The following is a 14,235-nucleotide window of genomic DNA, read 5'->3' as shown; positions in this document are numbered from 1 at the left end:
AAATGAGACAATAATTTGTCATCATATCCAAAGCAATACAACTGGCATAAACAGGCTTCGCTATCAACATCCACATACCTGCTTGTTTAGCTTCAATACAGGCAATATTTATTTCTTCTTTCAAATCCCGGTTTTCATTGGCTATAGCTTCCCCTACTTTAACAAATCTTCCAACTGCCAAGTTGACGGCTTGTCCTACTCGCTGAATGGCTTGCAGAGTCTTATCAGACTTTTTGGTATTATCTTTATGATTAATAAGGGTGGTAATCTAAAAATAAAAAATAAGAGCAATCTGTTTAAATTTTATCGCAATATCTTATTTTTTTTAAGCTATATCATGAAGGCCAAGTACATTAAGTTTGGCATACTGGACTAGCCACAGACTAAATTGATAGTTTAATGCTTCAACCAAGAGGCAGGACAATGCCTCCATTGATAACAATTCCAAGTTCACGAAAGGGCAGACATCTGGGGCAAACAGTTCCAGAAGCCCTCCAGATATTTCAACAAATCTTCAGGACAGGAGAAAAGAAGGAGAGGGTAGATCCTTACATTCAAAAAGTCCACAGAAAATCAAAGCACTTCACGTCTAGGTTCTTCTGCCATGACTTGAGCTGCTATGAGAGTAGACAGCATCTTTTTTTTAATTTTATTTCTTGATTTTTAGAGAGAGAGGAAAGGGGGGAGAGAGACATCGATTTGTTGCTCCACCCGTTGGTTGATTCCTATATGTGCCCTGATGGAGATCGAACCTGCAACCTTGATTGTTAGCGGGACAAAGCTCTAACCAACTGAGCTGCCCGGCCAGGGCTAGAGACAGCACCTTCACCTTGCATTCCTCTCCGTTGCCTGGCGCAGGTTCATAGCTTATACAAAATGGCATGTGTGCCATACATGTTCACTGAATTAAACAGATACCGAGAATGGCCATTACAATCTAAATGTTTTATGCTACTCCCAGTTTTGTTGAGGACTCAAAATAAATGAAATACCAAGAATCTGAACATTTGGTTCCAGGCCCTAAAATAAAACATGACAAGTTAAGGTGGCTGAAACAAAGATAAATCTTCAAATGTCTTACAAAATTAGCACATGAACTTTGCTGACATATAAAAACACTTAAAGAATGTTACATAAAAAATATAGATCCCAAATAGTACATTCCACAGAGCATAACTTTGAAATGATTTATATAAATATATTAACAAAGACCAGATAGAGAATTAAGAGAAGAGGAAAGGAATCACTATTATTATGCGCCAAGCATTTTATATGTTATAGTATTAATAGTTTAGAATCAGGAAGGCCTGGGTGTGAGCCTTAACTCTGTCATTACTAGCTAAATGACCTAGGGAAATTTATTTAATCTCTCTAAATTTCCTCATCTGAAATACTGTTTTTCAAATTTTAAGTATTTCCTAGATGCCAGGTCCTGAGGATGCATCTGTAAAAAACCCTTACAATCCTCCCTCCGTTTGGTTAGCAGTCTAGTAGAGCAACAATAATTCAATCAAACAAAATATATTTGTTGCACACCTATCATATGCCAACTAAAATTCTAAGCAATGAGCCGGGCAGCATGGCTCAGCAGTGGAGCGCCGACCTGTGAACCAGGTCACAGCCGGAGTCCCGTTCAGGGCACATGCCCATGTTTCAGGCTCCATCCCCAGTCGGGGGCATGCAGGAGGCAGCCGATCAATGACTCTCTCATCATTGATGTTTCCATCTCTCTCTCCCTCTCCCTTCCTCTCTCCGAAATCAACAGATACATTTAAAAATAAAAAATTCTAAGCAATGATGAAACAGCAATGACCAAGAAAGGCCCATGCTTTCATGGAGCTTACATTCTCGCATCAGGGGAGACACAATAATCACATATCTAGGTAAACAAAACAAAAAATTTAATATAAATGCTATGTAAAATACTAAAATAGGGTAATGTGATAGAAAGTATACGTGTAGCTTCGATTAGTTCATCTTTCTTCATTGAGAAAATGATATTTAAGCTGAAATGTACATGATATCAAGTAGCCAAGCTGGCAAACTTCAGGGAAAGAGCATTCTAGGGAGAAGAAACGTCGTTTTAAAAAAGGGGGAGGTGCCCTAAGGAATGAAGTAAGACCAGAAGTGGTTAAAGAACGGTGGGCCAGAGGGCAAGTGTAAGACCGATACCCAACAGGTAGGCATGGGCCAGCTATTAGGGCCGCGAGTTGGAGTAAAGAGCTTGTATTTTACTGGAAGTGTGACAGAAGCAGGAAAGTGAGACTCTCTAGTGGTTCTGATGTGTGTCCACATTCTTCGATATTTCACCTTTCTCGAGGCAGAGCTTCATCGCTCTTTCCTTGGTTTGGGCTGAACTTCGAATAAAGCAGGAGTGATAGGATGCTACTTCCGAGGGCAGGTGCTAAGGGCTCTTCGGGTTCCATCTTACTCCCTCTCTCTGAGATCATTCACTCCAGGGGAAGCCAGTTGCCATGTCGGGAAGACAACTGACCAGCCTGACCGGGCACTGAGGCCTCTGACCAACAGCTGCATTGGATCTGAGGCCTCCTGCCAACAGACACACGAGTGAGTGGTCTGGAGCCACCCAGGTGAGTCACGCCCAAATTCCTGACACACAGAAACCAAAATAAGAAATGCTTGTTGTTGTAAGCCATTAATTTTGGGGTAATTTATTTTGCAGCAGTAAATAACTAATGCAATCCCAAATGTAAGTTTTTAAAAAGAAGAGTCTCTTCTGGGGAAACAGTAGATTGTTAAAGTGGCAAAAGTAGGACCAGGGAGACCAGTTAGAAAGCTGCTGCAATAGTCCAGGTGAAAGATGACACTGGCTTGAAACAAGGTGGCAATAGTCAAGATGGAAGAAAATGGACTAATTGGGGAATGTCTTGAATATACATAACTTGCTTAATAGATTAGATTGGTGTTATCAGAGAAGACCTCTAAATCCCTGGCATGAGAAATGGGGTACATTAACATAGCATTAGCATCTCTGGCAGGCAGAAATAATGTTTTGCATAAATAACCTAATTCAGTCCTCACAATAATCTTAGGACCTAGGCACTACTTTATGCCCTTTTTACACATAAGGAAACTGACATTAAAAGATGCCCATTTAAGGTCACACACCCATTAAGTGGTAAAGCCAAGATTCGGTCAGATAATCTGAAGCCATACTTTGTCCAGCTTTACTGAGATATAGTTAACATAAAACATTGTGTAAGTTTGTGTACCATGTGACGATTTGATATATGTTCAAATGCTTCCACAATATATTGCAAATGATTACAAGAGAATCAATTAACACCTCCATCAACTCACATAATTTTTGTGTGTGTATGGTGGAGAGAACATTTAAGACCTACTCTCTTACTGACTTCCAAGTATATAATGCAGTATTGTTAACTATAGTCACCATGCTGTATGTTAAATCCCTAGAATTTATTCATCTTATAACTGGAAATTTATACCCTTTGACCAACATCTCTCCATTTCCCCCACCATCCAGCCCTTGGCAATCACCATTCCACACTTTTTTTTCTATGAGTTTGGTTTTTTTGGTTTCCATCCATAAGTGAGGTCATAAGGTGTTTGCCTTTTCGGTCTGGCATTTCATTTTAGCATACTGCCCTCGAGGTCCATCCATGTCGTCGCAAATGGCAGGATTTCCTTCTTTCTCAAGGCTGAATATTATTCCATTGTATATTTGTACCACATCTTCTCTATCAATTCACCCATAGAGGGACACTTAGCTTGTTTCCATAGCTTGGCTGTTGTGAATAACGCTGCAGTGAACATGGGGGCCCAGATAGCTCTTCAAGATTCTGATTTCATTTCCTTTGGGTATATTCCCAGAATTGGGACTGCTGGATCATTTGGTGGTTGTTTTTAATTTTTTGAGGAACCTCCATACTGTTTTGCATAGTGGCTGTGCCAATTTACAATCCCACCAACAGTGCACAAGGGCTCCCTTTTCTCCACAGCCTCACCAACACATATCTCATCATTTTGATAATAGACTATTCTAACAGGTGCAAGGTGATATCTCATTGTGGTTTTAATTTGCATTCTCCTGATGATTAGTGATGCTGAGCATCCTTTCATGCATCTGTTGGCCATTATGTGTGAGTATTCTTGGCTGCCTTATAAAAAGTATATGTATATATATATATAAATGTGTGGGCTTATTTCTGGGCTCTCAGTTCTGTTCCCTTGGACTATGTAGCTATTTTTATGCCAGTGCCATACTGTTTTAATTACTGTAGCTTCGTAGTATAGTTTGAAATCAAGTCGTGTGATGCCTCCAGCTTGTTCTTCTTTCTCAGTATTGCTTTGGCTAGTTGTGGTCTTTTCTAATTTGATACAAATTTTAGGATTGTTTTTCTATTTCTGCAAAAAAATGCCATTAGAATCTTGGTAGAGATTGTCTTAAATCTATAGATGGCTTTGGGTAGTATGGACAGTTTAATAATATCAATTTTTCTGATCGATGAACATGAGTTATCTTTCATTTACTTGTATCTTCTTATATTCTTTCAGTGTTTTAGAGTTTTCAGTGTACAGATCTTTCACCTCCTTGGTTAAATCTATTCTTAAGTAATTTACTGTCTTTGATGTGATTGTAAAAAGAATGTTTTTCTTTCTTTCTTTTTCAGATATTTTGTTGTTAGCATATAAAAACTGATTTCTGCAAGTTAATTTTTTAAATTAAATGTGTTGAGGTAACACTGGTTAATAACATTATATAAATTTCAGGTATGCATTATAATTTGATATCTGTATACTCTATTGCATGCTCACTACCAAAAGTCTAGTTCCCTTCCATTACTATAGGAACCAAGAAGAATCTTCAAGCAGGGGATGACATGCTACCTTTATTTTCTATTTTTAAAATTTTATTTTTAATTATAGTTGACTGTATGTTGATTTTTTTTTTTTTTAATCTTGCAACTTTACTGAATTTATTAGTTCTAACAGTCTTTTAGCGGAGTCTTTAGGATTTTCTATATATAAGGTCATGTTATCTGCAAATAGAGGCAATTTTAACTTCTTACTTTCCCGTTTGGATGCCTTTTTATTGCCTGATAGCTCTGGCCAAGATGTCCAGTACTATGTTGAATAGGTGTGGTGAGAATGGGCATCCTTGTCTTGTTCCTGATCTTAGAGGAAAATCTTTTCAACTTTTCACCATTAAAGATGATGTTAGCTGTGGGCTTCTTATATATGGCCTTTACTATGTTGAGATATGGTCCTGCTATACCCAATTTGTTGAGAGTTTTCATCACGAAAAGATGTTAAATTGTGTCAAATGCTTTTTCTGCATCTATTGTGATAATCATGATCTTTTTTCTTTCATTCTATTAATGTGATGTATCACATTTATTGCTTTGCACAGGTTGAACCATCCTTGCATCCCAGGGATGAATCCCACTTGATCATGGTACATGCTCCTTTTAATGTGCTGTTGAATTTGGTTTTCTAGTATTTTGTTGATACAACCCAGGCACGTGCCCTGACCAGGAATGGAATCAGGGACCTCTTGGTACATGGAACAACACTCCACCAACTGAGCCACACTGGCCAGGACAATAATTTTTTGCCTAAATTCATCAGGGTTATTGGCCTGTAGTTTCTTTTCCTGGTAGTGTCCTTTCCTGGTTTTGATAATAGGGCAATGCTGGCAAAGGCCATACTTTTAAATACAACCCTAGAGGAATCTGGACACCATGTAAAGAAATTGGACATCAAGGAGACATTCTGACTGCAGAGCCTAGCCTCTTAACCACTTCACAGTACTGCCTTTCTCTGCCTTATGACGTTGATAAAAGGATTAAATGAACTGATCCACATATCGTGTTTGACAAAGTACCCAGTTTATGGCAAGCACTCGGGTATATTATAATTAGCTCTTATTTAATCGTTAGGTATTATTAAAGATAAGAAAACAGGCTGAGTGAAATTAAGTATTGGCCTGGTTTAGAATGGGAACCCAGGTTTGTCTGACACCAAAGTCCACCCAGTTTTCTTTCCTTTAGTGGAGGTTTTCAATCTTCCTGATTCTTTTTTTCCTTTGAGGGTTCCAGAACATTTTCTTCAAAATAAAACATTACCTAAAGCCATTAGGTTATTACGTCAAAGAAGGGTTGCTAAGGTTGAATTCTGCGGATGACGGTGGGTCACGCTGCTGGGAAGCCGGGAAACAAATACGAATCCTCTAGCACCAGCTTAGCTTTCCTCCACCCCTGACAGCCTAGGAACTCTTCATGTCGCCTGGAGAACAGTGATTTGATCGCCACTGATTATCCCAAACGACCACCTAGGAAGAGACTCTGGCGTGAGAAGGAGTTTCAGTTGTGTTCGTTAAATCCTTTATTTACATAAAGCTTTAAATTTTCAATCATAAAGAAAAGAGCCTGCAATTAGAGTAAAATACCAACTGTATTTGGGGCCTGAAACACACACTTTGCTCTCACTAGGAGGATCCTCCCAGGTGCATAATTAGGTGGCTGCCTTCCCTTACTCCGAGCAGCCTGGAAGTGTGCAGTCCAAACGCAGGCATGCCCGTAAAACGGGCCGTGAGAGGAGCCACGGCAGTTTACAAAGTTCCTCACCAAAAGGTCTACTTATATCCTAAAGTGATGTTCAAACTTTGAAAAAGAGAGGTTCAAAAAGTATACATGTTGTTTTAAAAAAAAAAAAAAAGTGGGAAAATTTGAAAAGCCTAATGAAATAAAAATCACCCCTAATTCCACTATGCCGTGAGCATTTTGGCATAATTCTTTCAGTCTTGTCTTATACATAAACATACTTAAACACACAGTTTTACAAAATTCAGATCAAACTTCAATTTCCTCATCATGCAAAAAATAAAAATGGGTAACATTTAACATTAAGCACAACAGTAGCAGGCACTATTTTATGTGTTTTACATGGGTTAAGTCTTTTAATGGTTATATCTCTATGAGGCAAATACTATTATCAACCTCATTTTACAGATAAAGGACCTAAAACCTGAAGTGGCTAAGAATTTGCCCGAGGTCACAAAGCCAGTAAATTACCTGCACTTTTAATTGCTACGCTTTCTCCTTTCTCCCAGGATTGTCTAAGGATCAAGGGAAAAAGACAGCTGGTGAAAGTACCTTGTAAATGATATAATGTGCCAGAAAATATTTTAGCTATTAGTCTGCAAAATAGCAGGCATATTATATCGGGAGTCACAACCTGGAGATGCCTGGATGAACCGGAAAAGAGGGCAGAGAAGGGAGCCCCTGGGGAAGAAAGAGAATCTGCCACACTGAAGAACTGCTGTGGAATAAAAGTGTAAGAACCGGGGCTTACTTGATACCTTCTAACAAAGAGTGTCATGAAGCACCAGTCTCTAACAAAGTATATCCTTGCAAGTAAGAGCGTGATCTCTGGTGTCACTTTGCCTGGCTTTGGATTCTGGCTCTGCCATGTGGCAACTCATGGAAACTTTCTGTGACTCAGTGTTCTCATCTGTGAAAACAGGGCTACTCTGAGCGCCCATCTCGTCAGGTCATTGTGGGGAATAAATGAATAAATGTCAATAGAGTCCTTAGAACAGTGTCTGGTATGTAGTAAACACTACATAATTTATACGATGACACTTCTAGAATCCGTTCTTTCCTCATGCTTGTGATGTTCTCTTATTTTCTAGAGTAACTGACAGTAATCTCTTGATTGAAATGGATTTTCTCAGTTTACTTACTTATTTTGTGGGGAGGCAAGAAAGTAAGCGAAGACCGGGAAGAAAAAAAAAAAAAAGGCAGCAGCCCAGATAAAAGAACAAAGCCTTAATTCCCTGGGACCTGGAGAAGGGAGCCAGCCCAGGTCAGAGAAGTTTGTCTCTGGGCTTAACTCATGAGGATGGAAAAGGGGCCACGCACTCACCCTGACAGCCCAGGGAAGGCCGCCTGGCGGGCCTTAGAAACCCAGAGGCCGAGAGTAACCACAGTGCGGCCTGAACGTAAAGATTCCTAACTGGAGGCAACTGGAAGCAACTGGAAGCAACTGGAGGCAACTGGAAGCAACTGGAAGCGGGCCACGGAGGGTAGTCCCGGGCAGCCTTCCCAAGGTATGTCCTCGTAGATGCGCTCAGACAACAAAGGTCAGTCTTTACCTCTGAAACTGTCTATTGTCTTTGCGCGTCTACGATAACATTCCTTGGGGATGTGAGAATTACCTTTTCCAGACCCCTTAGGGCCCAGCCAGCCGCAGGGGAGCACAGCACTCTGCTGCCTTGCTGCCCCCAGCCTTCTCCCGGCGCTGCAGACGTTCCCTGGCCGGGCCCACCGCGTGTGCGTCTGTTTTGCCTTTTATCTAATCTCAGAGATTCCCAGTGCTGCTTTCTCCCACCTCCCTAACCTACCACCCGTGGTGGACTTCACGCAATCTCCCCCCTCCTTGTGTCTCCTCCTTTGATTCTAGTGTATAAAATAAGCTGCAAAACTGCCATCCTCCCGAGCATTTCCTCAATCTGTTGAGATTTTGCTTCCTGCCAATTGTCGTCACTTTGACTCAAATAAACTCCTATAATAATTTTTTTAAGGCTAGACATTCTTCCGTTGTCACTCATCAGTAAATGCTTAAAATTATTACACATAAAAATCAGCTCATTGGCTATAGAAACCAATATGAAAAACAAAAACAAAAAAAAACAAAAACAAACACCAAATCACAGGAGATGCTTGAAGAGGCAGAAAAAGGGCACTTTCACTTACTTTCTATACCATTGTAGTGTTTGGATTTCGTGTTTACCTCTGCAATTAAAAACGCACATATATTCACATACACCAATCAGCAAAGGGGGCCCCTGTGTACCCTGTGTATCTCCAGCTTAGTGAGACAAGGGTCCTGAAGAGCCACCAGGACTCTGCAGAGAGGAACGGGAAGACCGGGCGAGCTGCTCAGAAATGTAAGGGTCTGCCAGCGGCGAGGGCAGTCAGCCTGTCAGGGCCAGGAAAGGACGGGTGGGTGGTGGAATAACATTCCCGGCTAGGGTGGGGCTGAGTGGCAGATCCCCCCTTCACAAAGGCATCTTAAGACCGGGAGTGGGAGCTCTGACAGGATGAATAAAGTGATTATTAAAGAAGGTAGGGAGTTGTTCTGCTGAAAATATGTTTGGGACCTAGCCCAGAGCTTTTTAAAAAACTGAGTTAGAAAATATAAAACAAATGAGTGGGCATAACATATACACGTACGGTTTAAAGAAATGAAAGGAAGACATATGCAGCCGCCACCAGGCTTAAGAAAATATTGCCAGTACCTCCGACAACACGTGTCCCGTGGGTCCCCCCTTACATCACTCCCTCCCGCTCCCAGAAAAAAACACCGTCCCGATGTTTGCTCATCACTCCCTTATTACTGCACGTGGTATGTCCCTAAATGACAGATGGTTTGGTTTTGCTAGCTGTCGAACCTTTAATTGTTTTTCATTCGACATTACGTTTCTGAGCTTCATCCCTATTGATGACGCCGGTGCTTCATTCATTTCACTGCTGTACAGTGTCTCATTGTATGAACAGAGCACAGTTTATTTAAACACCCCACTGTTAAAAGACATTTCAGTTGTTTCCAGTTTGGGGTCATTAGAAGTAAAAAAGAAAACTACCAAAATTCCAATCCATGTCTCTCATTCACACACAGGAGTTTCTCTTAGGGGTATGAACCCAGTTTTATGTTTCTATTTAGATAACCGATTGTCCCAGACCTTTTTTTAAAAAAAAAAAAAAAAACTCTTCCTTTTCCCACTGACCAGCAGTGCCAATTCTGTCATTTATCAAGTGTCCATATACATGTGGGTCTGTTTCTAGGTTCTCTATTCTGTCCCACTAATCTGTCCATCTCTATTCTTACACCCACGCTGTCTTAATTTGCTGTAGCTTTATAATAAGCTTTGAAATCTCGCCCGGCCGGGCGTGGCTCAGCGGTTGAGCTGACCTGGGAGCCAGGAGATTGGGGTTTGATTCCGGTCAGGGCACATGCCCGGGTTTCTGGCTCGATCCCCAGTCGGGGGCGTGCAGGAAGCAGCCCATCAGTGACTCATCACTGATGTTTCTATCTCTCTCTCTCCCTCTCCCTTCCTCTCTCTGAAATCAATAAAGATATATTAAAAAAAAAAAGAAGAAGAAGAAGAATTCTTGTAGAGTAAGTCTACCCACCTTGCTTCCCTTCTGGCTATTCTTGGCTCTTTACTTTTTCATATAAATTTTAGAATTACTTGTATCAAATTCTACCTTTAACAATCCTGTTGAGGCGTGGCCAGTGAGGCTCAGTTGGTTGGAGCGTTGTCCAGTACACCAAAAGGTAGCAGGTTCGATTCCCGGTCAGGGCACATACCCAGGCTGCCAGCCCAATGCCCGGTTGGGGTAAGTAAGGGAGGCAAAAAAATTTTTTTTTTTTTTTTTTTTTTTATTCTCACCGAAAGATACTTTTTTCCATTGCGTTTCAGAGAGTGGAAGGGAGAGAGAAACAGAGAGAAACATCAATGTGAGAGATGCATCTCTCACATTGCCTCCCGCATGCACCCTGACCCCAGCAGGGGCTGGGGATGGAGCCTGTAACTGAAGTACGTGCCCTTGGCCGCAATTGAACCCAGGACCCTTGAGTTCGAGGAAAGATGCTCTAACCAATGAGCCAAACCGGCTAGGCCAAAATATTTTTTGACTTGTCGCCTTGATGTTAACTTTAGGTTTCCTGCAAATACGCTTTATCAGGTTAAAGAAGTTTTTTTCTGTTACTAGTTTGCCAAGTACTTTTTATCATGATTAGAAGTTGAATTGAATGCTTTTTCTGCCTCTAATTATAAGAAAATGTATCTTTTCTAATATGTGAATGCAGAAAATTGTATATAGTTGTCTAATATTGACTCAACCTTGCATTCCTAAAATAAGGCCAGTGACCCAGAGTTTTCGCCTGGAGAGTCAGAGGTTAGATGGTATCAGAGTAGAAACTCACTAAACTGTACAGTGCTAGTCCTCCTTGTCCACCTCAAGACTGTCTCCTCCGTGGCATCGTTCCTGACTCATCCATGCCTTCTCTTGGATAATGTTCATTTGACACTTGGCACGTGCTATTCTGTACATGTTCTGTCTTCCAACTAGAACACAAGACCCTCGAAGAGCAACAACTAGTAAGCACACAACAAATCCTTTCTTAAAATGCTTAAAATATTTTTTTTTTGGGTAAGGTGATGAAGCATGAGTTGGGTAACAATGCAGCATCCTTAGAAAAGGAGGCTCCTGGACATGTTTTCTAGAGAGCTGCAGTTTTAATCTGCTAACATTCTCTGAAACTTAAAAATCATTCTTTCTTTCTTTTTTTTTTTAAAATCCTCCCCCAAGGACATTTTCTCCATTGATTTCTAGAAAGTAGAAGGGAGGGGAGAGGTTGGGGGGGGGGAGAGAGAAACACTGATGTGAAAGAGACACATCGACTGGTTGCCTCCCACAGAAGCCTTGACCAGGGAGGGGAACCTGCAACTAAAGTACATGCCCTTGACGGGGAATCGAACCCATGACCCTTCAGTCCATGGGCCTATGTTCTAACCACTGAGCCAAACCGGATAGTAAAAACCATTCTTAATTGTACTCCACATTTTCCTCTCTGTTCCAGCCATGCTTTATACATTTAAAACAAATTTTAAGGATAATTTAACTTTTTCCTTGTTGAGTACAGTCAATCACTAGGATCATCAGTTACGGTATTATGCTAAAGATATTGCTGTGGATGCATAACATGTGGGATGCAGAACCTCAGCCATGGGCCTGAATGATTCTTTAATAGGGAAGGAAAAAAACTGGCATTTCCCTCTTTGGCACTGACCTCTAATTAACTCTCAGCAGCGATTCATAGGTTCCTCCCCACTCTCCTACTCTCTCCACCCTTTCACCCCAGAATTACACAACGCAGAGCTGTAGGACTGATACATTTTTAACAGTGACACTGTGAAAAGTTACCATTTCTTCAGATTACAATAACCTTCCAGAGCTTGTTTGCCCACTGTAGACTCTTCTCTGTATCTACTCCTAGCTGACCTCATCACTGCTTCTAATTTCTAGAAAGGACTCGGCAGGTGGTGTAGCTAAGAGCATAGACTCTGCAGCCAGGCTTCAAACCCCAGTTTGACACTTGTAGTTCGGTCCCATGACAAGTTACTTAACCTCGCTATTTCTCAGTTCCCTCATCCATATAACGAGAATAAACATCTACCCACCTCACAGGGCTGTTATGAGAATGAGTTAACATTTATAAAGTGCTTAGGACACGGCCTGGCATATAGCCAATGTTAAATAAATGAATAAAATACTGTCGGCTTGAACTCCACCGCTCTCATCTCTGTGTCTCTTAAAACGACTCCAGTATTTCTCCTTTGGGTCTGTGGCTGTATGGGGGGGGGGTCTTTTGGAGAAGGGAAGCAGTGCAGACATTACTAACTGATCCTAGAAATCCTTCCCACCAGTCAGTGCTTCTGTCGGACATGGAGGGGGTAGGGGAGGGGGCTTGTCAGGTGTGGTTCACTCCCTGTCCTGTTAGCCAGGCTGAAATGAGCCCGGGTGAAGAAAACTGAGCTGTTCATTTAATCAGCATAACAGAAATCTAGGGGTATGTGTGCTGTTTTTGGATATCTGCAGGGGTGGGATGGAGAAGAGATAGCATTTAAAATTCTATGGACCAGCTCCGGGCTCCCCATCAATGAACAGGTTTAAAAAAGGGACTGGCGACCAGGTGTCAAGGATGCTGTAAGAAAAAAAAATTTTTTTTTTAAATTCAGAATCAGGTAGTCTTTAAGATCCTCTCTACCTCTACAATGTTCGCAATATTAGTGTGAGTCATCAAAGACGCTGCAAATCTAGCTGTGAGTCACACACCGCCAACGCGCCCCCGAGGGCGCACTCACTCCCCGGCTTGGCGCAGGACAGCCCGTCGGGGCGAGGAATTCGCGCCCTCGGGCGGCCTACACCTTGGCGCACGTAACCAAAACTTCCCTGCGACGGAGCGCGTCGGTTAGCTGACTCCAGGCTTCTGCCAGGACCAGCAAATACAATCAAGCATAAATCCCAAATGGGATTTGGCAAAAAGATGTGTATCCGGATGAACTATCAGACAGTCCTTCACTTCACTCTTCCGAGGCCGGACAAAAGCCACCTGGAGTGAGCCAGCAGGTTAAGGGGCAGGGGCCCGGGGCCCCGGGGTGCAGGGGAGCCCGGCGAGCCAACACGCACGGCAGGGGGAAGGGACAAAGGCCTCGGGGCGAGCACGCTGGACCTGGAGGCGGGCAGGGATGCCCCGCAGAGCGGCCAGCAGTCCGGGTGTGGGCTGGGGATGCCAACGTGAGCGGCAGTGGGCTGGAGATCCGCGACCAGGGGGCCCCTACGCGCCAGGGGGGCCCCCGCGGGGTCCTCTCTGCCTCCCGGGGCCCGGCTCGGCCGCCCACCCTCCGAGCCGCGGCCCCGGGCGGGTCCGTGGGACAGGCCGGCGGCGCACCTGCTGGCCGGGCGCTCGGGTCCGCGCCCCGCGGTCCCCACTGCCGCTCAGCCCACTCGGCCTCGCCTGGCGATTTCGAAGGGTCCCGGCTCCCGCCGCCCCCGCCGAGGCGGGTCCCCGACCCAGACCCGCGGCCCGACCCCCCGCCGTCATGCGGGCGAGAATGTGGGGCAGCGGCTGCCTCCGGCCGGGCCCCGCAGCGCGAGCGCGCCGCCATCGCGGGCCGCGGGCAGAGGGAGACGGGGGCCGGGCCCGGAGCCACTTTACCTGGGAAACCAGCGGGAGCAGCGTCTGCTCCACCGACCGAGTTTTGATCTCTAGTCCTGAGTCGAAGCCGAAGCCGGGTGGGCCGGAGCCTTGCACTGCCCCGGCGCCGCCGACGCCGGCGGGGCCCGGAGAGGCGGCCATGGCCATCCGCCCGCCGCGCTGCCCGGACGCCGCGCCACTGCGGGCCCGCCGCCTGCCTGCCAGCCCGCCCGCGGCGGCGGCACTGCACCCGCGCCGCCCGGGGCCCCGCCCCCGCCCCGGCCGGCCCCTGGGCCGGCCCCGCCCCCGCCCCGCTCCGCCGCCGCCGAGCCCCGCCCCCGCCCCGGCCGGCCCCTGGGACGGCCCCGCCCCCGCCCCGCTCCGCCGCCGCCGAGCCCCGCCCCCGCCCCGGCCGGCCCCTGGGACGGCCCCGCCTCCGACCCGCTCCGCCGCCGCCGAGCCCCGCCCCCGCCCCGGCCGGCC

At 44.6% G+C, this 14,235-nt stretch overlaps 1 protein-coding gene across 1 annotated transcript in view; it reads right to left on the bottom strand.

The window, feature by feature from the left end:
* Window positions 1–13,993, bottom strand: part of CTNNAL1 (catenin alpha like 1) — a 45,573-nt gene extending 31,580 nt beyond the window's left edge. The window contains exons 1-2 of the mRNA XM_081152071.1: window positions 13,774–13,993; window positions 79–268 (exon numbers count right to left, since the gene is read on the bottom strand). Of these exons, the coding sequence (XP_081008197.1) occupies window positions 79–268; window positions 13,774–13,920 (337 nt within the window). The 5' untranslated portion in view covers window positions 13,921–13,993. The remainder of the gene's footprint in view (window positions 1–78; window positions 269–13,773) is intronic.
* Between the last annotated feature and the right edge of the window lie 242 nt (window positions 13,994–14,235).

The sequence above is a fragment of the Miniopterus schreibersii genome (assembly GCF_964146895.1).
Source record: "Miniopterus schreibersii genome assembly, chromosome: 11".
In the NCBI taxonomy this organism is placed as follows: Eukaryota; Metazoa; Chordata; class Mammalia; order Chiroptera; family Miniopteridae; genus Miniopterus; species Miniopterus schreibersii.
This window is presented reverse-complemented; position numbering and strand designations above follow the sequence as displayed.